We start from the raw sequence: 25378 nt of genomic DNA on the forward strand, positions 1-25378 counted from the left end.
CGGCTGTCAGGTGCTCTTCTGTGGGGAAATGGTGCTCCCTGGTGCTGCCCACCCCTCCCGGGCAATGCCACCTGTCTGCCCTGTGTTCTGGACATGGAGCCTTTGGTTACACTGAATGACAGCAAATAAGCAGTAGGTGTTCCCCAGCTGGACCACTTCTCCTGCTTTCAGGTTCCCTCCAGGCTTGGCTGCCTGCAGAGCAGCACTGAGTCCTGTGTACCTCGACTGCGTATGTCCCCCTCAAGTCAGCTTCCACCACTGAGCTGATACTGAGGTCAGGGCCACGTGCATTCACCCCTCACAGCATGGCTGACCCTTACCTGGAAGGCCAGAGCCAGGATGCTCCTTGCTGCGGGCACATCCCCTGCCAGCCATTTGGACTTGGCACCCATGAGCCACAGCACCTCCGCTTTGGGGCAGTGGGCCACAGCCCTCTGCAGGAGCGCTTCCAGGGACTCCCTGCAAGACAGAGGCGCTTGTAGCCTTGGCGCGCGTACTGAAAAGACAGTTACTGCTCCAAAGTTCGGCACTATAAATGATTTACCAGATTTTACAATGGGGAGAGTGTGGAGAAATCTTTTCGCTCCATAAAGCTTTTAAAATCAACTACTGTAGAGGGTGCTACAAAGTGCCGCATTGTCTAACAGCACAGCCTGATGGAGGAACTTCTCAAGAGGCCCATTTTACAGCCGTGTCCTGGAGAGAGCGCCGGCTTCACGGTCTGGGTGACAGGAGAGGCCTTTTCATCTTTAACCACAGATCCGCCGATAAAGATTACGCACTGAGTCTATTCTCTGGCATCCAAAGAAACTATCTTATTGGAAGAAAGCTATTTTCGTTCACTATTGAATAAGATCACCAGTCTGGGTATCAGGTGAAGCCCTTAGCTCTCACGTGGCTCACCACCAATCCGTCACAGCACCTGGCACAGAACTGTGACCCCCAGGTCCTGAGCACTCTGCCCCTCCTGTGGTTCTGTGAGTTGGCCCCACAGGAGGGGTGCCAGAGGCGAGGAAGGGGAACTGCCCTGAGCCCAGGGACAAGACCACTGAGCCACAGGGAGGCGGAGGCCTACTCACAAAATACACCCAGCAGGACATGCCCCACTTCAGACATGGACTGTCTGAGGTGAATTTGTACAGGGTGAGCTAGCACAGTCATCTCAAAATGTCCCCAACGGAGTCAACTCCAGCTGGTGAGAGTGGGAAGGAGACAGGAGCTTCAGCAATACAGATGGAAAGACACTGCAGAAAGATTGAGGTTAAACACCATGAAAGAAAAAAAATAAGGGCTCAGTGTTCCCAGCTGAAACCCTGGTGCAACCACCAAGGCCTATGCCTACCGGAAACAGGAGAGAGCATCAGAGGACCTGGGCAGTGTGTGCTCAGCAACATGAGCCCCAGACCCCGGACAGCTACCCACTCAACACCAGAAATGCTAAGGCCTAATTTAATCAGCAGTTACAGCCAGTAAGGCAGACTTGAAAAGTTTTTTCAATTAAGAAGTACAATCGAATAAAATTGTCAAAGACCTCCTCAGAGCACAAAAACCAGCCAAAATCCAGAGCCAGAGCAGCTTAAATGAAAACCATGCCTGTCTGGGCACAGATGTTACACCGCCCACAATGCTAACACCAGTGCCAGCACAAACACGGAGCTCCAGGCTTCAGCCTCACCCAGGCACCCCTCAGGCCTATAAAGGTGGTTCCTGCTTCTAAGTCCCAGGTACCGTGGGAGCTCCTGCCCCTCACAGCACAGGGGCAGACCTCAAATTTAGGCACCCACCCATCTGTGGAAATGTGAGGTTTAAAGTCACGCTCTGCAACCTACAGCTGAGGTCTAGTTAGTACATCGGGAAGACAGACCCACCACATACCTGGTACCATGGTTCTTCTCGAAGTATGCCGCCCGCAGCCACACGCTCTTCTTGCTGGGGAAAACTTGCAGGGCATAGGCGTAGATGGCTCGTGCACACTCCAGGGCACTATGGGCCACACACTAGAGCAGAGAGAGAGGTGTGGGAGTGGGCGGCCCGACACTGGCCACCCTCCCCAGTGGCGGCATCTGCTAGAAATCGTGCGACAGGACCATCTGATGAGAAGCACAAGCCAGAAGAGGGAGACCCAGGGGGGCGGGGGCACGAACACCGAGACAGAAGCCCACGGGCCTCTGACGGGGCCGCCTGCCAGCTCTCGGCAAACAACGGGAGGTGGCACGGAGGACAGCCAGCCACAGGCTAGTGAGTGAAGTGGGCACAGAGGAAACTACATTATCACACACATGAGTTCCTTCTTTAAAGCTGATTGTAGTATAAACACTTTCTGTTATAAAAGTCACACTCAGTGGCAACCCATAAAACACAGGCGAGTACACAGAGAAGGAAAGCCGTCCACTCCAACAGAACTCCCATCAACACTTTCTCTGGTCCCTGGATGGTTTGCCAGACTCAAGAGTGAGTTTACTCCCTGGTGGGTGACATGAGGATGCAAGTCACAATTCGCAATGATGATCTCTGGATGGTCACAACCCCCAGATGGTCACTGGGATAGGCTGGCAGCTGTTCTCACTAGGACATGGGACACACAGGACAAAGGCCAGCGCTCAGCAGACCCAACACTGGAAGCTCACTGACTGGCTCAGGGAACTCGCTGCCCCCCAAACTCCGCAAACACTGAAAACACTCTCACACCAAGATGGGGCTTTCTATCTTGAGGTGAGTGAAAAGCCACTAGGAAGTGTGCCAGAGACCAAGTTTTGCAACTGTGAACATCTAAGTGGTGTGGAACGATCTAGACAGGTGGCCTCACAGCTGTGCAAGGCCTCCCACACGAAGGGCACCTGGCCATGCGCAGCCACATCCCAGAGTGACAGCTGCTTTCTCAAAGAGGACCACTAGCAAGCCTCAAAGATGATTGGCATGGAAGTGGGTGTGGAGGAGAAAAAAGATGAGGGATGCAGCTAAGACGCCTTGTTTACCCCTTGTTCCTCCTTGGCTCACAGCCACCACCACAGAATCCAAGGAGGACCCCGCCCCAGGCGCGTCCTGACCAGGGCATCTGGACACGTGAGAGAGGACATCAGCCAAGGATCAGACCCCAAACTGGTCTGTATCCCTCTCCGTGACCTCAGACCGAGGTTCTGAAGGTCGGTCGCCAAGTTTTTGGGCCTCGTGGCCCCACAGGAGCAGCGGCAGCGTGCCCAGGGTCTTGGACATGGGTGGGCCGGGCTAGTTGGGCGGCGAAAGCCCTAGGGAACACTCCGTCCTTCCAAGCACACAGGAGGGTTCTGCTCCTACTCCAGAATTCCAGACTCTTGGCAAGACAGCTGTGCTCAGTCTCATTTTTGGGAAAGAGGCGAAACGAGGAGGGAAGATCTGAAGGGTCCCCTGGGTTTCTGCTCCCACGATCTGCCATCCACAGGATGGCTTCCCCCACGGAGGGCCTCCAGCGTTTTCAAAAACAATAAAGAAAATAAAAAGAAACAGTGTTTAACTCCTCATTCAGAATAAAAGGGGTATCACAATAAGGAGCTGGGATTCTTCGTGCATATTTAGATATTTCCTTCCAATACAGACTGTACACATATTTGTTAAATTATTCCTCATACATTTTTATATCCTGAATATTACAGAATGAAGAGCTTTTAAAAAGCTATGATGGTCGGCCTGTGTCTTAATCCCCCTAACCAACCGTGTCTTTAGAGTGCACCAAGCCACCTGCAGGCCCTGCAGGCCCCACAGACCCCACAGTCAGCTGGTCCAGCCGGCACCTGTGCTGTGGCAGAGATCGAGACGGTGGCAGCCTGGGCCCCACAGGCAGTGGCAGCAGTGGGCTGCAGTGTCAAAGGAGAGAGTAAGCATCCTTGGCTTCCCCTGATGCAAAGTGAACACCCACATGGATAAAGAAGAAAGGGAGGCTCTTTATTACTGCCTACTCCCAAGTAATGAAGTTTGATAAAATGTACAAGAAATGACAAGAAATCACCATTGGCAAAAACCACAGTAATAACTAATACAGATCCAAAATATCATTAATGGACCTCAAAACTAGTAGGTCAATGTCTGTCAACAAATGGGATATTTCCAAAGTCTCAAAGTGTCTGCCTACAAAAGACTTACTAATCAGACTATGGAAAAACTGGTGACCTGCCGATGGAGAAACCCGGGAGACACCACCTGGGCTAGTCACAGCAGAAAGGGTGCACATGGTTCCCAACACATCCCACTAGCACACAGCAGTCCGCAGCGAAGCAGACCCTGAACCCAATCAGGGGGAAGCACATAGCAGACCCAAATCCAGGGAGCTCTATAAAATCACCAGCCTGTTTAAAAAAAGTCAGTATCATGAAAAACAAAAGATCAAAGCCACCCTCCAGACCATCGGGGCCACAAAGACCTGAGGCTGTGCTCCTGGGCAGCACTTGCCAAGAACACAGTCCTTTGCTAAAAGGACACTTGTGAGCCAGTGGGTGAAATATGCATCTGGTCCACAATTACATAATAGTACCATACGGACATTAAGTTCTCATTTTGATAGCCGTGCTGTGACTATGGCAGAGAATGTCCTCCTTTAAAGAGAAACCCTAAAGTATGTGGGGGGGGGGGGGTGAAAGGGCCCTCACACCTGCAACTTACTCTTAAAACACTCAGAAAAAAATAACAAGGGGCATGTGTTTGTGTGCACTGCATGCACATGTATGTGTGGAGAATGAAAAAGCAAGTGTAGTAAAATGAGTAAATTTGGGGGAATCTGGGTAAAGGGCATGTAAGAATTCCTTATACAGTTTTGCAACTTTTCTGTAAGTCTAAAATCATTTCAAAATTAAAAGCTAAAAAAAGAGAGGAGGATCTCTTTTCATTTCCATCATTGTTTACACCATTATCTCTTCTCTGAAACTTATTCTAAGGAAATGATCTCAAAGGGCCCAGATGCCGAGCGCTGAGCAGCCGGAAGCTGTGTGAGCCTGGGCTCCGCAACGGCCCCACGTCCACACACAAGGCCGCCCGTGCCAGAGAGGCCCCCACACCGCTGCAGCTCCGCGGCGAACTCGGGTCCACAGAAAACCGCATTCCTTACAACCGCAACTCTTCTGGAAATCGGCTGACCGACAGGTCAAACGACGGTCTGCGCCCGAGCCCCGGACCCCAGGCCCGCGCGTCTGACTCACGCTGTCGGCGTCTTCCATCCAGGTGTGCTTCCGGTCCTCCTCCTCGATCCCGATGCCGATCACGGCGCGCATGACCGCCTGGCAGGTGGCCACACTCCCCGCCTTGTCGCACTCCTCAGCATCCTGGAAGAGGGACACACACTGAACTCACAGCCCCAAGCTGCGGGTGTCGACGGTGAGTGTGCGGTCACTTAAAGGTGAGGGCAGGGAGGCCCTTCGTACCACGGGTGGTGTGGGCACAGAAGACGGCTGCACGTGTCCGTCTGGGTCACCGACGCCCCCACCCCCACCACCCAGGAGGTAAACGCTGACAAAACCTGATGACTGAATGAAGCTGGACCCATCCATTCATTACGTAAGCACCAACTGTGTAAAAAAGAACCCTGGTACTCAATGACTACGAGAGATTCCTAGGCTAAAGAAACTTCAAAGTAGTAGGAGTAAAAGACAAGTTCACAGACACTTGAATTAAGGGTCTGCAGGAGGTAGTCTGAGAACCACCAAGGAAACAGGACACCTGCCATCCTCAATCATCCTTCTGACAAGATGTACGTGGAAACGCGGCTGGCAAGACAGACGGCCTAGTTGTGGCCAAGCATATGCACCCCAAGCGGCAGGTGAGAACAGACACGGGACACAGAGGACTCTCCCCAGTTCTGCTCTATGTGACAAGGTTACCAGGGCCCCTGGAGGACCGAGAAGGCCGTCAGAGAGCTGAAGCAGTGAACCTGGCAGAATACACAGTCAGCCTCCAAAAAGCCCTTGGAGGACTGGAAGACATGCTGATGCAACCAAGACCCTCCTTCCTCAAACAGTCAGAAAACCGAGAAGACACTTAAAGAACGTAAGTGACAAAGGGCAGTAAGGACTGCCACGGACACAGTCAAGGGGAGTCCCACATGTGCTCACTCACCACCTGGAGAGTCTCCAGGCTGCAGTGCAGAGAGGGGAACTGCAGGAGGGGCCACTGGAGGCAGCAGAGCTGGCAGCCCCGAGGACAAAGAAGGACAGAGTACGCAGGACCAAGCACAAGCGGGGAAAGTGCAGCCCAAAGAACTCTGCTCTGCGGAGAAGCACCCCCTCACCAACCAGCACCGAGTGTCTATCGGTGCATGAGTGGAAATCAGCAGGAACAATCCTAGGACCTGTGCCCAGAGCCAGACTAGAAATCCCCAGGAGACACAGGGCACTGGGGAGAACACACAGAGGTCTTGCCTCCATAGGGAAAGCAACCCTAAGCGACCCAGAGTGATGACTGCTCAGATCAGACCTAGCACAGTGTCGAAGCAAGACCCAAAGGGTCAGAATGTCACCAACGACATAACTGTGCTCCAGTACCAAAGTCTAGAATGTTTCTAGGAGCACAAAGTACCAGGCACCCAACAAGGGAAAATCCCCAGAATCTGGCAACAAATACAAGCTTACCAGGCACACAGAGACAGGAAAATACAGCTTATAAGGAAGGGGAAATATCAGCAGAACCAAAACCGACACAAATGTCAGAATGAACAGCAAGGACACTGAAGCAACATAACTGTGCTCCATCTGTTCAAAATATTAAACAGAAATATGAAAAGACATTTTTAAAAGACCAAAATTAAATTCCTAGAAATGACAACTATAATATCTGAAATGATAGCTCCAGTGGCACAGTTTTTAGCTCATAGTACTTATAAGATCTGAAATGAAAACACCCTAGACGAGATAAAAGCGAGGGGGCATCACAGGAAAAAAGATCTGTGAAACCTTAAAATAATAGATGCTGTCTAAGATGAAGCTGAGAGTAAAAAGAACAATGTTTTAAAAAGTGATCAAGAGCATCAGTGAGCTGCTCGGGCTAATGTCACACTCGAAGGAAAAGATCAGGATATTTTCTCTGAGATGAGGAACAAGACAAAGACGTCTGAAAATCTATTTAACATTTTACTGGAGTTTCCAACCAGGACAATTAAACAAGAAATGAAAGGCGTCCATATTGGAAAAGAATTAAAGCTGTATTTGCAGATGACCTGACCCCATACATAGAAAATCCAAATGATTCCACTAAAACTATTAGTTTTATAAGCGATTTCGGCAATATCATAGGACACAAGCTCAAAATTCAAAAACAAATTGCATTTCTCTACACTAACAACAAATAATCTGAAAATGCAATCAAGAAAAAATTCCACTTAGCGTTAAAAATAATAAAATGCTGTGGAATAAATAAAGGAAAGTGAAAATTTGCTGGGGAAAAAAAATTAAAGAAGGCCTAAGTAAATGGAAAGACATCCCACGTCCATGGATTGGAAGACTTAAAATACTGTTTGGATGGCAATGGTCCCCAAACTAATCTAAAGATTCAATACAATCTTTATCAAAATCCCAGCTGGCTTTTTTGCAGAAATTGACAAATTGACCTCAAATTCACGTGGCAACACAAAGAAACCAGCCTAGCTAAGACAGTCTTATGAAGAACAGAGGAGGAGGACCCACTTCCTGATCTCAAAGCTCACTTTGTAGCTATGGAACCAGAAAGGTACGGCACTAGCACAAAGATAGACATGTAGTCCAATGGAACAGAACTGAGTCTAGAACTAAGCTCCTATTTTTATGATCGACTGGTTCTCCACGGTGCCAAAACCACTCAACAGGGGAAGACAGTGACGCTAAAACTGAACTTGTACATGTAGGAGAACGGAGTTAGACCCCTACCTCACACCACACACAACAAAAATTAACTCGGTGGGTTACAGACTATAGTTCAAGAGCTAAAACAATAAAAATTGGGGATAAATAGGGTAAATCTTCATGACCTCTGGCTAGGAAAGGTTTCTTAGATAACATACCTAAAGCATGAGCAACAAAAGAAAAAAAATAGATAAAATGGACTATATCAAGATTAAAAGCACGTGTGATACAAGCAACACAGTCAAGAAAGTGAAGGACAATCCTCAGAATGGGAGCAAACATTTGTAAATTATATGATCTGATAAAAGACTTGTATCCAGAATATAAAGAACCCTTACAATTCAATGCAACAATAAAAAAATAGATAATAAATAAGCAATAATTAAAAGATAAATGACCGAATTTAAAGCATGTAAAAGATTTCAACACATTCATGCTACAATATGGACAAGCCTGGGTAACAAACACTGCATAGTTGACCATCAGGTCATGCAGCAGAAAATCTAAGTATAACTTTGATTCCCCCCAGAATTACTAATAGCCTACTGTTGACCGGAAGCTGTATTAATAACAGTTGTCAATATGTATTTTGTACAGCATATTATATACACTGCATTTTTAAAATTAAGGTATCATTGATATACACTCTTATGAAGATTTCACATGAAAAATAATGTGATTACTCATTCACCCATACCATCGAGTCCCACCCATATCCCACTGCAGTCACTGTCCACCAGCACACAAAGATGCCACAGAATCACTACTTGTTTTCTCTGTGCTACACTGTCCTCCCCACGATCCCCCCACACCATGTGTACTTATCATAACACCTCTCAATCCCCTTCTCCCTCCCTCCCTATCCACCCTTCCCCACCCCTCCCTTTTGGTAACCGTTAGTCCCTTCTTGGAGTCTGTGAGTCTTCTGCTGTTTTGTCCCTTCAGTTTTCCTTTGTTCTTATGCTCCACATATGAGTGAAATCATTTGGTACTTGTCTTTCTCTGCCTGGCTTATTTCACTGAGCATAATACCCTCTAGCTCCATTCATGCTGTTGCAAATGGTAGGATTTGTTTCTTTCTTACAGCTGAGTAGTATTCCACTGTGTTTATGCACCACATCTTCTTTATCCATTCATCTACTGATGGACACTTAAGTTGCTTCCATATCTTGGCTATTGTAAATGGTGCTGCAATAAACATAGGGGTGCACATGTCTTTTTGAATCTGAGAACTTGTTTTCTTTGGGTAAATTCCTAGGAGTGGAATTCCCGGGTCAAATGGTATTTCTATTTTTAGTTTTTTGAGGAACCTTCATACTGCTTTCTATGATGGTTGAACTAATTTACATTCCCACCAGCAGTGCAGGAGGGTTCCCCTTTCTCCACATCCTTGACAGCTTTTTTTGTTCCCGGTCTTTTTGATGTTGGCCATCCTGACTGGTGTGAGGTGGTATCTCACTGTGGTTTGAATTTGCATTTCCCTGATAATGAGTGATGATACACTGCATTCTTAAAATAAAGTAAGCTAGAGTAAAGAAAATGGTTTTTCAAGTAGTCACAAATATCCAAAAATTTTCCAATATATTTACTGAAAAAGAGTCAGCATATAAATGGAGCTGCACAATTCAAGGCTGTACTACTCAAGGGTCAACTGTACCGAGTGAAAACCAGTCACAAAAGCCCACACATTGTATAATTCCACTTATATAAAATGTCTAGAAAATGAAAATAGGTAGAGACAAAAGGCGAATATATAAGGAAAGTCATCCATAGGACTATGGGGCAGAGGATAGGTAATAGGCACAGGTTTTCTTTCTGGGGTAATGAGAAAGTTCTACATTAGATTGTGGTGATGCCTGCCAAATATACTAAAAGCCACCAAACTGTACACTTTAAATGGATAAATTTTATGGGGTGTTAATTATGATTCAATAAACCATTAAAAAATTAAATAAAGAATAACTTAAAAAGTGAATAGCTTATGGTGACCTATGGGACAGCTTCAGGTGCCCTAATGAACAAGTAATTCCACCTAGGAGGAAGCGGTATTTGAAGAAACAGTGGTCACAAATTTTCCAAATATAATAAAATCTATAAATCCACAGATCGAAGATGAATAAACTCCACAGTAGAAACATGAAAAAAACTACACAAGGCATAGCACAAACTGCTCAAAACCAATGATAAAGAAAAAGTCTTGAAAGCAGCAAATTTTTTTTAATTAAGAAATTTTTTATGTTTTTAATTAAAAAGATACAGGTGTACAGAGGAACAGATGAGAATGGCAGATTTCTTACTCTAAACAATGCACGTGAGTGAACAGCGGGCCAGTACATTTAAAGTACTGAAAGGGATACAAAATCGGGAAGAATCCACCATTGGCAGACCTGACTTATAGGGTATGTTAGTGCCAGTCCTTCGGACAGAAAGATGACCCCAGGTGGAGCCCTGTTCTGCCCAGAGGAGTGAAAGCATCCCACACGGTAAAACACCATGGTTAAAAACACTAAAGAAAGAAGTGATCAGTCTAGATGGTTAAAATTTAAGGCACATGTGAGGCCCTGCACCTGAAATTTTTTTAAAAATCGTCCAAACACAAAAGGGGATCATGTGGATTAACAACATCCATGTGAAAAAGAGGAGAGGTACAGCAGCAGACTCAGAGACACTGAGGAGAGACTGGCGGTTACCACGGGGTGGGGGTCGGGGAGGGGTGGGGATAAAGGAGCACAAAAATTCTCGATCGTAATATAAGTTGGTCATGGGGATGGTAGCCCAGCATGGAGAATACAGCCAATGGCTCTGTAACATCTTCCTGTGCTCACAGATAGTGGCTGCACCAGAGGCGGTGAGGATTTAACATGGGTAACCGTTGAACCACTCTGTTGTATACTTGCAACTAATGTAAGGTTGTATATCAACTGTTGTTAAAAACAAACAAACAAAAGAGTAGAGGTACTGAGCAAGAGGGGTTCCTGGGAAGCAGCCGCACCGGAGGCGACCTCCTTGGAAGCAGGGGAGATGCCCTCCCTGGCTACATCTGGGGCAGCTCAGGTGTAGACAGTGGGTCATTCTGAAAACAGTGATCTAAACTGTGGCAGCGGGAGCCCAGAGAAGGCGGGGTGCGGATCAGGGCCATCTTCCAATGCTGAGAGGCAGGGTGAAGCCACTCTGCAGGTCCCTCTGGTAGAATGGGGCAGATTAGCATAAAGAAGCACTTTCCCTGGCTGACTACCCTACAGGCTGGAGGCCGGGCCCCTCACGAGAATGGGGAACCCCTTCCTAGAGGGTTCACTTTGTAGAAGTGGAAGGCAGGAGAAGGCACCCATCCAGTGGCTGGGTTAAAAGATCTTCAGAGACTTCACTGGCTACAATCTATACAAAAGGCTAAAAGACAGGGAAAATGACAGGAGCCATAATATTGTCATTCCCTTTATACTATCTCTACTCACAAAGCAGTGCTGGTCATGTGTGTCCATGTGCTGGAAGCTCTTCAGAGCCTCCAGGTCTAACAGGCACTCAGGGTTCTGACTCTATGAAAAGCTATGACGTGACCACATGCCCTCAGGGCCATCCAGCAGCCCCTACCTTAAAAGAGACTCCAATGTGCAAGACACCCGTTTTTAAAGACGACACTAAGACTGACCACAGATAGGAGCCCCACCTGCCCACCTTACCTGGATCCACTGCTCACGGTTGATCTCCACACCGTTGGCCCGTAGCGAGGTGATGGCTCGGTCGATGATCTTCTCCACCATCTGTGTGTTCCCATTGGCCTCCTCCAGCTTGGCTGCTGTGATCCAGATGTGCCGGTCTGTAGGGATGTTCTCACGGGCTTTATTTAAGACCTTACGGGCATTTTCATAGGTCTCCAGCCGTGCCAGAGCGAGCCAGAGCTGTATGGGGAGCACAAGAACACAGAGGACAGCAGTCAGCACAGCCCAGGCCACACGGGCCCGCAGCACACGCATGAGTTGTTCTAAAAGCTCTCAAGGACCACTTAGCGCACAGTGCGCACAGCGGCGATCTTCTCCTGATCCAGTAACCATTCAGGTGTGCTTCTGACTGACTTAGGGACTCTTTGTTACCATGCAAAGTTGACAGATTCTCAGTCACGTGCTCCAGACACTGCTTGCATGTGCACAGTGTGCCAGACTCATTCCAGGAGTTGGAACATACAGTGAAGGGGATGTGAATGTTGCCTCCAGGAGTTAAAAGGACACACGAAGCGTTCAACATTCTGGAGTTCTCACACTCCAGCTGCTGCTTCTGCAACATTTCATCACCAAAAAGATGTATGGGCTCTATTTACTTTTATGTAAATAAATAAAGATTGATTTTATTTGGAGGGTTTCACAATCCCCCTTAGGATAATTAAGGACATACTAGATATCAGGATGGAAAGTCACCGCACAGAGCGCTGCGAGCCAGGATGCTTAGGCTAGAGAGCCAGCGAGCCCCAGCCTGAGGCCACGAGCGGGCCCCATGCTGGGCTGGAGGAGACAGGTCAGTACTTCCCTGCGCCCTCCACCCTCAGGTCCCGTTTATAAACTAGGAGCTGAATTACAAGACTGGCCCTGGAAAAGAGCATTCCCCATAGGTCTCTCTGTGGCGGTCAGGGGTGAGCTAAGATTCTGTTCTGCACTTCCAGCACAGGCAATACTGGCCACAGCACAAATGACCTCTGCCTGGCAGCTGTGTCACAGGACAGCATCTGTGGTCACACTGCCTGCTTTATGGTTCCAGAAGCCACAGCCCTGGGAAGCTCTGTGCTCAGCTGATGCCACATAGACACAGTGAACTTGGGGGCGTGGACACGGCCTGAAGACTCACCTCCACACTGGTGGGGCAGCACTCCACAGCTCGGCTAAGCATGATTCTAGCATCTTCAGGTTCTTCCAGCTCAACAGCTGCCTTCCACAAGCGAACCGAGTTTGGAACATGCTCAAGGGCTGGGAAAGGTCAAAGCAGAAACCAGGTCACAGAAAAGGGGAAGTGAAAGCAGGATGCTTGTGTCCCAGAGGATGCTGCTGCGAGCAGAGTCAGATGGTCTCTCCCCTGGCTGACAGGTGGGGACCAGAGGCCTGCCCTTTACATGGTAGCAGGTCTGGCACAGACACAAACAATGACCAGTACAGAACATCCTGAACCGGAAAGCAAAAGAGTGGAGCGGAGCAGATGGCTGGCAGTGGCATGGGGGCCTGAGGAGCACAAGGGGACAAGAGTGCCATGGTGACACCACACTAACAGCACAGCCTTGCTGGCGCTGCTGCAGGCAGGACCCTCAGCAGCACATGGGCAGCTGGCACAGAGCAACATGGGGGAAAGGGACAGACTCCCAGGAACTTCTAGACCTTTGAGGAAGCAGGCCCTTTCTTAATGCAATCTACCAAAAAGCCCCAAACAAAGGGCAAGTGCACAGAGCCCTGCAGTGTATTAGGACAGGCCAAGGCTCCTGTGTGAGGCTTCCCAAGGCATCTGTGCAGGGGCCTTCTAATTACTGTGTGGCAAGACCACATCCTCCAGGCGCTGGCTGCCTCCTCTGGGGACCTACCACCCCACTTGCTCCACAGGGCTGTGTACTAGGGCCATGGAGGTGGGATCATAGCCACTGGAGTTCATCCACACAGGCTTCCTCCCACAGATGATCCGATAATGCCCACCGCTGAGCTGTTCCCTCCCAAAGAACTGCTCCCTGGTCAGCCCCTGGACCAGCTGACACCCCAAACCCATTCCATTTGCAGGGCAAGGGGCTGGTTCTTACTGGGATGGACTTGCTTTCCCTGTCTGCAGTGCCCTGCCAGCACTACCATCCATGGGCTCACCCATCACACGTTCAGGAAACTTACTTCATAGCAAAGATGTGCAGAAAAAGGCTAGAGCCCTGGGGTTCCCTGGCCTTACCATCCCGTTATTCAGAGCGATGGGCTGGCAGAACAGCATGGCACCTGCTGAGCACTCCGAGCACCAGTTGGGAGAAGCACCCTGAAGCCATGGGCCTCAACACAAGGCGGCCTGGAAGCTCGATCACCTGATACTGCTCTGCAGGCACCACCCCGTCTCCAGATCTGAAGCCAGCTGGAGATGGACCCAGGCAATCTGTTGCTGAACAGGGAGTGGCCACAAAGACATTCTGACCATTCATCACTTGTGGCAGGGGAAATTCAGTAGAGCTTTCCTAAATAAATAATGCTAATTACTCAGAGTTCAATGTGTTTGTCATTAGAGAACTATATTCCTGGCTAAAAAAAGGTAAGTTGATGTCTATAAACCAAGACAGGTGCTAACTTTCTGCTCCGACTCACTTTAAGAGACTCACTCTAAGCATTTAATGGGTAACAAGGCTGCAATCAAGAAACCAGACTCAAGACTGGAAAACACTTGAATGCACACACATATGTGGACAGTCAGGGCCACACCTAAGGCAGATTCACCTGGGCTCCATCAAACACAGGCAGAAACAGTCAAAAGCTGTCTGAAATAATACCAGTACCATTGGGCCTCACACATATGCATCTGATATTTCACTCAAAAACACATCTTAAAAACTGACATTGGAAACCTCTCACTGAAAACTGCCCTCAATCCCAAATACACCTTATTTCACCCACACTGAGAGGTTCAGGAAGAATAAGCCACCTGCACAGGTTTATCCCAGTCAGCCCTCTGTTCTGGAGCAAAGATCAAAAGCAGCATCTACTATGCAGTTCTGGTGAAGAGAAAACATTACCAAGTATTCTTCTTATCAATTCCGCAATAATGAAAAAACAAACAAACTATCCACAAAAGCTCCATCTTGGCAGTGATTCCTGAGCAGAATCGGCTTCCCTGACATGCAAACCACTGACTGGGCCATGAGCCACCCGCACACGCTCCGGTGCCTGAGGCACTAGGCGGGACAGTGGCTGCCGGGACCCTGCCTTGTGGTGGTGAGAAGGCGCACAGGTAACGTAAGCTGTCGCGACACCCACATGTTTTGTACTTAAGTGGCACATTTCTACCTCCAGAACATCACACACCAGACAGACAATGGAAAGGCCGACACCATGAGGCTTACTTCCTGCTGGCCCAGCTCACCCCTCCTGTACACCATCTCATCAAGCCCTGAAAAGCAACTTCTGAGCAGTTATTGCCTCATCTTGTAGATGGAGAAAACCTGGGCCACAGAGCAACTGCCCAGCTCACGCTAGGCCACATAGCAAGAAAAGGCAGGAATGAGAGCTGAACCCAACACCTAAGCCAGGTGGCGATGCCCCCCAGACAGTCCCAAGGCAGAGGCCATGCAGCCCAGATAAAGGCCTGGAAAGTGTCACTGGTCTTTGGCCACCCCGACCACCAACCCAAACGAAGCAGAGGAAAACCTGCTCCCCAAGAGCACACGCCCCAAGTGGAGAAGGCAACACCTCCTCCTCGTCGACACGGCCCCATGCACACCTGCCCCGGTGGGCACCCCAGGGAGTTCACCTTTCCGAAGAACCCGCTTCTTGGCACGAATGTCCGTTTCCAGCTCTGCTGCTCTGATGTAGATCCTGACAGACTGTGGGAGGTGACGGACAGCTTGGGCCACCACAGCCTTGGCCGTATCCCCAGGCTGCAACCTGGCCGCTTCAAGCCAGACATCTTCACTCTGTGAGGCAAACGAACAGTAAGCAGCAAGAGCCCTGGGATGTGCACACAGGCCTCAGGAACACGAGCCCATGACGCCCTCACATTTCACGATCAAGTCTATCAGCTGGGCCTCGAACACACCGGCACCAGAGACCCCTCTGTGATGCCAATGCTTGGGAACGTGGCTATGGCACATCTGTGTCGTGGGGGAGACATGCAGCAACACTATGAGAAAAGAACAGTTTCCCCGCAGGACGGTAAGTCCACCCATGGACAAAGCAGAGACAGGTGCACAGCAGGCAGCTGTACCTTTGCCTGGGAAGTTCTGACTGACGCCTCATGTCCTGGGGTAAGTACTCACAGGCATCTTTCCCTGTCAGGAGTACCCCAGATTCTGCACAAAATGTATGGTCTTATAGGACTTTTTAAAGCTTGTCTACTCACTCCCACCTCCAAAACAGTGCTGGAATTGGCATCGGTCTTTAGATTATTTATGTTAGGTGGAATGAAGAGCTGACCTAGTTATCTCTTTCTAGTTAAGGTTTTTCGACATTAAACTAATGGTGGAAGGGCCTTCACTCTAAGTGAGGATAAGCCCCGGGAAAACACTTTTCCCTCCTCCCCTTGCGTGTACTATTACCTGTATTTTCAACACCACAGACATGTAGGTTTACTCTAACTGAAGTTCGCTCCCTTGGATGTCTCGTGTGGCAGACACAAAGGTCCCTCTGGGGCTGGCATCATGCAGCCTCCCAGGAAAATGCCCTACAGCATGCCGTACCTTAGGGCACATCTCCGTCCCCTTCATAATAAGGTTTCGAGCTACTTGTAGCTTCCCGGTGACTTCTTCCAGGCGGGCTGACGCAATCCAGGCGGGTGGGTGATGAGGGTTTGTCTCCCGAACAGACTTGAGGAGTAGTCTTGCCTTCTTGATGTCACTACGAAGCAAGAAAGCATATGGGATCAGCTACCACACTGCCCAGTGTGTGCCCCAGCCCAGAGGAAAGATGCCACTGCACAGATACAAAGTCTGAATTGTCAAGCCAACTCAAAACTCTAGTTGACACTTTCCTGAGCCTATTTGGCATCCATGCAAACAGGCTCTGAACATCTCTTCAGGCACCAGGCCCTGAACACTAAGGTCAAAGTTTGGAGCATGGGACACATTAGCAAGCTGCTTTCTAGGTTACCAGGCACACAGATTTGGAATATTATTTCTAACACATTTAATGTCCATAATGAATGAGTACAGATATAGTTTATGTGGAAAATCAAACTACTTCACTGTATATTACTTAGTACACCCATATTCTATTTTGGCTGCACATGTGTCAAATAAAACTCAAAACATTCTTTGCAACCTGAGTTCTATCCAACCCCCCCAGTTGGAACACTCACTTGATGTCCCCTCCGTGGGTCGGGATCATGGAATTTAAATCCGTCAGATAGCCTTTGGGGTCGACCACAGTCTGCCCACTCACCGAGTCAGACACCTGCACAACAGGCCAAGCTGAGCTGGTTGGATGGCATCAGCACACCCGGAACCAAGGACTCAGAGGTCCCTGAAACCCCTTCCCACACGCATGGCTACCAGAGAACACAGAAACTTTAATAGAAGTAGGAAATGACTCCAACAGAAACAACAGTTTGTGATAATAATAAAAAAATTTCATCTATACAGAAGGAAGATTTAGATTATTAAAAAAAAAGTACCAGGGGAAAAAATATGACAGAACATAACAAAAGGCTATCTAAGAATAAGTGAAATCCAGAAACCATAAAGTAAAAGATCACTTCAAATTTTCTTTAAATTTCTTTTGAGTTTTCAAGAATTTGCACACAGCAGCTCATTATACTATTCTCTTCAGTTGCAAATCTTAATATTACCATGATAAACAATAACGAAACCCAAGTAAAAAATGGGCAAGAGGTCCTAGTTAATGCAGCAAGACAAGGAAAGGATGAAAGGGACAGACTGGGAAGGAAGAAACAGAACCCTCTCTGTTTGCAGATGATTTGATTATCTATGTAGAGAATCCAAAAGAAAAAAAAAAACTATAACTAATAAACAACTATAGCAAGGATGCAGGAAACAAGGTTAATACACAAAAGTCAACTGCTTTCCTAGATACCAGCAATGAATAAATGGAACCTGAGACTAAAAACACAACACCATTTATATAAGCACCCAAAAATGTGAAGTAGTTATTAATCTAACAAATTCCTACAAGATGTATATGAGGAGAATCACAAAACTCTGATGAAAGAAACTAAAGGACTACATAAATGGAAAGACAGTCTCTGTTCATGGATAGGAAGACTCAATATTGTCAAGATGTCAGTTCTTCCCAATTTGACCTACAGAGTCAAAGCGACCCCCACCAGAGTCCCAGCAGGTCACTGTGCGGATCACCAACAAGCTGTTCTAATGCTCATGGGGAGAGGAGGCAAAGACCCAGAACACGGAAGCAGAAGAACAAAGCCGGAGGACTGACAGTACCCGAACCTCCAGACTCGCTCTGAAGCTACAGGAACCAGGGCAGCGGGTGTTGGAGAAAGAAGGGACACACTCGTCAGTGGAACGGAAGAGAGGGCCGTTGCATAAACACAGTCAACTGACCTTTGACAAGGAGCAAAGGCAACTAATGGGGCAAAGACGGTCTCTCCCGCCAACAGTGCTCCAGCCGCTGGATGCGGAGAGAACGAGCCCAGACACAGACCCTGCACCCTGCGCAGAGTTAACTCAAACGGGCCACAGACCTAAATGTAGGATGCAAAATAATAAAACTAGACGGTAGCACAGAGAAACCTAGGTGTCCTGGATATGGTGATGACTTTTCAGATTCAACACCAAAGGTCTGTATCTGAAAAGAAAACTGATAAGCTGGACTTCATTAAAATACAAAACTTGTGTCTGTGAAAGACACTATAAGGAGGATGAAAAGACAGGCCATAGATTGGGAGAAAATATTTGTGAAAGACACATCTAATAAAGCACTGTTATCCAAAATAAACAAAAAACTATCAAAATTTAACAATAAGAAAACAACCCAATTAAGAATTCGGTCAAAGACCTTAACAGATACCTCACCAAAGATATACAGATAACAAGCATATGAAAAGATGTTCAATATCACTAATAAGGGAAACACAAATGAAACTACGGTGAGATACTACACACCCATAATAATCATAAAATAAGAGTTTTAAAATATCACCTGTAGGAAAATGTTATATGACACAAACTCTCACCTGGCTCAGCCTCATGTCCATCAAAGTGTTCCTCGCTTGGCCGATCTTCCTCATGTCCAACTCACCTGTGCCAGGTGTCATCAATCCAGGTGTCATTCCACCTGGGTACGGAGTGTTCAATCCGCCTGGATAGGGTGTGTTAAGACCTCCAAATTGCTGGTGGTAAAAGGACAGAATGCTGGCTTGCATTTTCATGCAGATGAACCTTCTCTCTCTGAAATCTTTCCCCTGAGCTCTGACATGTGCGGACGTACAGAGAGGCTGAGCTGCAACACAGTGAAAGACCTGCAGAAGCACTTGCTCTGCCACCGCCCGCTGCCCCACTGCCCCGCTGCCGGCCTGTCTGATCAGACTACGAGACACCCACTTGCCTTCTTTCCGGATGCTTACGGTTTGTCGAGGATCCACTGAGGTATGGTTCTCTCCAGTCTGTAAATGTTTGGCAAAGAAACTGTCGGGAACAGGAGTCAGTTTCTCGTAACGCGGGTTCCTCTGGCGTTTGTTTCTGGCATCGCCAACCTCTGGGATGCTGAGCCACTCTTCCTCTGTGACTTCCGCCAACTTCCTCTGCAAACATTCAGCCCCAAAAAGCTTTCATCCTCTGGCAGAATTTCACATGCACAAGAAAAACTACGCTCTTCCTGACTCCTCGCCCCGAAATCATCATCCCTCAGAAAGGATTCTGATGAGGAAATGCTCATCTACTTCACTCAGGAAAATCGATTCGTGGGACCCAGTCTACTTCTCTCCGATGTGAACTGTTCTGCCGAAGCCCAGAGGGCACGACTTAGAAAACCTTATGTATAAATGGAGTTAAAGTCACAAAGAAAATAAGCTCATTGATCCCACCTTTATCAGTGAGGGGAGGAGAGGCTCTGTGCACACAGGTATAATCATATATACTAAAGTAGGGGCTGCCTTCCACCATCTGAGTTAAATAAAAACTACAGTTAGTAAAGTTGCATCAGTTCTACCACAGAGCAGGCTGGGTCTCTGCTGTAGGTCAAGTGAATTCGAAACAGCATCAGTCCATCTGCTTACTTTGAGATCTGAGAACTGCTGCTGGATTTTGGGGCGTTCCATACGGTATTTCTCAATTTCTTCTTTTTCTCTTTGCTCCCTATAAGTAAAATGTGTGTATGCATTAGAAATACTGGATGCCCCTTCTGAAACAGTCATTTTATTACACTTCTTAATTAAATCACAAAAAATAAGTATGCATGCTCAGCAGCCAAGTCAAATATATTTTAAGGTAATAATGGATACATTCACAAATACAATAACTCAATTATCTACCAAAAGAAAACATGCAGAAGTTTATTAAAATAAAAGCATGTTGTCTTACTCTGATATAAATTCTTGAATTTGAACATGAGTGTATTTTCTGCTTTGAAACTTTACAAAATTCCAAAGGTAGGGTCTCAACTCAGAAGAATCCTTCTTTGTGACTCCGCAACTCAGAAGAAAAGCTGAGCCCTGTCCTAGTTGCCCACCCAACTCTCTACTTAACTTGTCACTGCCTCCCTCTTCCCAAGTAAACAGATCACCTCTAACAATGAGCCCTCCGTCAGCTTCACAGCTCCAGTTGCCAGAACGAATGGTCTGTATCACCAACCAAGTAACTGCTCTTTAGGGAGCGTTAACTGGGTTACTGGTGATTTAGGACCAGGTGCCAGTTATATTTGAACATAAAGAGTTACAAGAAACTGTGACAAAGTACCAACCAAGTTAGACAAACAAGAGTTGATGTTAACCAAGTGGCTTATAATCCCTAACATTGAGACTTGCCTTTTCCTCCATTATGGAAAAGGTGAAAAACCAGAGGTAGGACTCTGCCTCAGGATACAACTTCCACCCGCAGGAAATAGTAAGGGGAGAACAAGTTCAAGGACACCCTGAGGAGCTAGGCAGCCATTCTATAATTCAGGCCCTTCATGAAAACAGCTGATCTGTTCAAAAAGCCAATGTCAGTAGAAGTTAAAAAGACGGGAAAGGAGGAAGCTTGGAAAATATGAGGAGTGATTCCATTGTATCCTGGTTTGGAAAAAAGCAAGGAAATACAGCTGCGTACTGGTGCTCAGATAACAAAGAATCAGGGCTCATGTTGGTGGGTGTGATAAGGTGCTGGGTCCATGTGGAAGGCAGAGTGCTCAGGTCTGAGGGTACACTGACCCCAGCATGTCCCAGCAAAGACCACCTAAAGGTGCAGAAGCAGCAAATGTGTGAACTGTGAATAGGTGTGTAGACTACATGGCAGCCTATGTTTGCTGCACTGTTCTTCTGTATATTGTAAATACAATAATCTTATGTATGCTTATACTTATTATTTCATTATAAAGCTTAAAAAGCCAACCACATTTCTAAAACCACTAAATTTGATGATTCTCTTAGTGTATCCATGTCACTCCAATTTTTTATGTATGAATTCCAGAAGACTGGAATAAAACCTTCTTTAACATACAGATCCATACATGTTTAATTACTAAATATATACACACTGCTGTAAGTTCATACACCTTGATTAATAATAAGCTTCAATAAACTCCCCTTAAGAATTACATTCTACTCTTCAATTACAATGTTGAAAAAATTAAAAACTCTACATATATTATGGGGGGGTTAGTAAATTACATATATAATAAGCAATATAAAGAAGAAAATGAACCAAAATGTGAACTGTCACTTTCTGGGCCTATGAATAAATCTTATTCTCTTACCTACACTTAATGTCATTGTCCTAGCATTCCCTAATGAGAATGTACTCTTTGAAAAATGTAAACAACTTACAAAGCCATGTAGTTTATTATAGTTTGTAGGATCATGTATTTGCTTTGCATAAATTTTCCCAGAACAAGGTCAGGGAATTCAGAAGGCTGCTGCCATATCAGCTGGTACATTGAGGTGACATCAGTACAAGAATTGCTAGACCAAAGTTCAGTGCAGGACACCCCGAGAGCCCAAACAGAAAACATTAAGGCCCTGCTGCAGAGCATCTTCTCTCCAACAGGCCCCAAGGACAGAGCAAACGTCGTCCCCTACCTGTGTGTGCTTCACCCCCTTCAGGCTCACTATTGGCTTCTGTCCCCACCAACCTGACCCAGCTCCCCATGGCTGTGTCCCGACACTGATGGTCCATGGACCAAGATTCTCAAGCCATGATCACCTGCCCGTGAGGAACTGGATGTTCATTTGCCATCTTCAGTTAACTTCCAAATTATTTTAGTATACATTAAGCAACATCACTATGCCCATTTCAAAGAGGTAACCCTGATGTGATTCTGATTTCTGGAAAGCCAGACATAGAGCTCTCAAGCTCTCCACTCCAGTGCCCAGGCCCTGAGGCTCCTCTGTGACAGCCAACCACTTATCTAAATGTGGCTGCCGTAGACCAAGACCCAGGTGGCCTCGAGACTGGACAGACACACGTGCTGTTCTTGCAACTTTTTTAAAAGTCTGAAATGCATCAAAACAAAACTTTTTTTAAAAAAGTTGGGTGAACACAATGTGAAGGGCGATACTATAACTTGTTTTACCTTCTTTCTTTTCTCCTTTCGTCCATCCTTTTATCCAGAGCTGCATAAATGGCATCTGCTTCCTCATCATCTTTTTCATAGGGCCCACTTGAGAAGAGACTCCCAGCATAGCCGTTAAACTGAGAAACAAACAACATACTTAGGGCTTTTCCTCCAACACAGACCCCATCAGCAGACACAGAGAACACTCCTGGTTGTAAAATTCTTGCATTTTACAAAAAAAACTGAGCAACAATTTTTTAAATCAGATGAACCCAAATTGAGGAAAAATAACTGATCAGTACTCTTCAAGAGTGCCACGGCATGTAAGATGGAGGAGCTACCCCAGTGGAGGAGACTAAGAAGACCAACTAAATGCAATGTGGGATCCTGGACCAGGTCCCAGACCAGAAATAGGACATAGGTGGAAAACCTGGTGAGACTCAAGCAAGCATGGTTGGTAGCGCTGTGTCAAGACCAGTGCCGTGGCCTCAGTGACTGTGCTATGGGCACGAAAGAGTTGTAAAGGGTATGCAGAAATTCTCCATGTAATTTTACAACTTCCTGTAAGTTTAAAACTGTTTCAGAATTAAGTTTAAGCAGAGGAAAAATGCTGTTAGAACACGTGATGACTACTTGAACTGATCCAACGCCAACCAGAGGGTGAGCACTGGAGGAAAGAAACCAAAGCTCAGCTCCAAGGCTGTCAACGGCCATTACTGAAGACCGGCCCGACACACCAACCCAGTGGTTCTCACATCTGCAAGTACATCTCTTCTGAAAAAACAGAAGTGTGTGTTCTTTTATTTTCTTCCCTGCTCCCCTCTCACACACAGGAAGATGTCCTGTGAATAAACAATACATTAAGTCATCAGCTACTCTGAGCCACTCATCACAGGGGGCAGCAGTACCCCACACTAGGAAGCTGGTCAGCCCGCCTGGACACGCCTGGGAGCCCACCAGTCACCTCATCATAGTTGGTATCATTCAGATCCTCGTCATCGTCATCGGCAGCCTGGCTTTTCTTCATCTGGTCCCCAACAGTCCTCTTGCCCGGGGGTGCATGGCGGTCATCCACAGGATCATTCGCATCCCGGGCAGGCCCAATGTCTGACCGGGTGGTAAAGCCAGTGGCACTGCAGGAGACCAGACATCCACTTACCTGGATGACTGTGTTCCTGTGTTTTTCCTTCCATAGTCCTGACTTAATAGCATCTCTTTTTCTAACACCTCTGGGAAACCTCCAAAGATCCTGCTGGCAAGGAACCAGACACAGCCATGCTCTCAAACGTTACCAGTCTATTCTCCTATCAGGCAAGAAACCTTCTGACCGACTTTGAAAGGGTTTCCAAGGCCTATCTTTTGCCACCGATTCCCCTTCAAAGAGATTCACCAGGGCACCAGATCTCCCTACTCCAAGCCCCAGCCTCCCTTTTAACCTGCTGATCATCTCCCCCTCTACTTCCAATGAGGCCCTCAAACCCAACTTGACCCTTGGTTGCTCTTCTGTGCCCCCTGCAGCTGCTCTGAAATGTTTCAGCTGGTAGCAGCGCCATTCCAGGCACCACAGCATCAGCTTTGCCTCCATCTCCCTCCTTCTCCATCCCATCTACTGCCAAGTTCTAAGTCTACCTCCAGAATCCCTCCTACCCAGACCACGACTCCCATCAAGGCTGGAAACCAAGGAAGCCGCCCCTCCACCCTTCCTCTGTGTGCACATGGCTCTGACAACGGCATTCTGCAGGCACGATTATGCAGGGTCTGCGGGTGCTCTGGCTCCTCTGGCCTCCTGCAGGTCCACTCTGCTCACGCATATTCCACACAGACTCCTTGCTGTTCTCTCATCTTCCTCCATGCCTCATCTTTTTTCTCAACTCCCCAACACATGCAAAAATTTCACTTTTCCTTTAACCCTGCCACATTTTTCCATCCCTAATCCAGCTCTCCTAATCTTGGCTCAAATGCTATTAACACTCTATAGGGCATTCCCTGATGGCTGGAACCCCAGAGTTCTAAATCTGCTCCTTTTTATGATAATTAACACAAATACTTCACCTCTTCCAGTAAACTGCAGGCCTCTGAAGATGGTGTAAATATGAGACTTGTGTGTGCCCCACAGATTCCAATATAACACCCCCACCAAACCAAACAGTCTTCCTAACCCAAAAAATAACCAACCAAATACGATGATAATAGCTACTCATTTACTCAGCAACTTAAGGTAATCTTCTGTGTGACAGGCATAGAGGACCTAGTCACCAGCCTTCCAGATGCCATCCCTGACCCTGGGGAGCTGAGAGTTTGAACAAGCAGTATATAAGACCAAAACCACAGGGAAAGAAGACCCTAAAGCGACCACACGGGAACCTAGCCTGGGTTATCGGGAAAGGATCAGCGTCTGCCGGGCCTGGGGCGGGCGGCCACGGTGGTGCTCCAGGTCAGGGATTCACCTGCTCGTGAGTTACTACCCATCTCGGAGATCAGACAACGGGCTCGGAGCCAAGGCGTGGCTAAACCCCAGTTCACACATCTCCTAGGCAGCCGCCAGAACTCAGTCAGATCTGTCCTAGCCCCAAACAGAACGAAGCCCAAATGCCTATCGTCCAGACTGTGTAGCCACAGACCCGAATTCTTCATTGCTGCCGACTGCCCCGCCGCCGTCCGCAAGCTGCCGGGATGCACCGCCTCCCGGGAAGCAGAGTGGGTGCTCAGGACCGCCTCCTCCCCAGCCCCTGCCCCGAGCGCTCGCCTGGCCGCCCCCGGCCTCACCCCCGGCCCAGCCCCGGCACGTAGCCGAGAGGCGCGGGCATGCCCAGGAACGGCTTCTTCTTCTTGTTCATGGCGCCGGCGACAGGGTGGAGAAAGGAGAGAGCGAGGCCGAGGCCTAAGGCGAAGCACCGCAGGCGTCCCCGAGCCTTCGCCGCACGGAGGTCGCGGGCCTCGCGTCACCAGCGCCCCGGAAGCAAAGCCCGGGGTCTGAACGAAGCCCTGCCCACCTCGGTTTCCCCGGGCGGAAGTTCCTGAAACGCTGCTTCCAGAGACTTCCGGCCGCGGCCAGGGTGGAGATGCGGCAGGCGCAGGCGCGGGAATGCCTGGTGGGGCCTGCTGGCGGGGTGGCCGGGTGGCGGGGGTGGCCGGGTGGCGGGGGTGGCCGGGTGGCCGGGTCGGAGG

The 25378-nt window shown here is 47.9% G+C and overlaps 1 protein-coding gene across 1 annotated transcript in view; it reads right to left on the minus strand.

Moving 5' to 3' along the window:
- Positions 1-25177, minus strand: part of PRPF6 (pre-mRNA processing factor 6) — a 31902-nt gene extending 6725 nt beyond the window's left edge. Inside the window, exons 1-14 of the mRNA XM_073236308.1 lie at positions 24977-25177; positions 23175-23343; positions 22229-22347; positions 19737-19815; positions 19086-19262; positions 18696-18851; positions 16842-16936; positions 16225-16381; positions 15300-15462; positions 12669-12787; positions 11513-11731; positions 5166-5288; positions 1876-1997; positions 321-459 (exon numbers count right to left, since the gene is read on the minus strand). Coding sequence (XP_073092409.1) covers positions 321-459; positions 1876-1997; positions 5166-5288; positions 11513-11731; positions 12669-12787; positions 15300-15462; positions 16225-16381; positions 16842-16936; positions 18696-18851; positions 19086-19262; positions 19737-19815; positions 22229-22347; positions 23175-23343; positions 24977-25047 — 1908 coding nt within the window. The 5' untranslated portion in view covers positions 25048-25177. The remainder of the gene's footprint in view (positions 1-320; positions 460-1875; positions 1998-5165; positions 5289-11512; positions 11732-12668; positions 12788-15299; positions 15463-16224; positions 16382-16841; positions 16937-18695; positions 18852-19085; positions 19263-19736; positions 19816-22228; positions 22348-23174; positions 23344-24976) is intronic.
- Positions 25178-25378: the final 201 nt, after the last annotated feature.

This window comes from Manis javanica, chromosome 5, assembly GCF_040802235.1.
Source record: "Manis javanica isolate MJ-LG chromosome 5, MJ_LKY, whole genome shotgun sequence".
In the NCBI taxonomy this organism is placed as follows: Eukaryota; Metazoa; Chordata; class Mammalia; order Pholidota; family Manidae; genus Manis; species Manis javanica.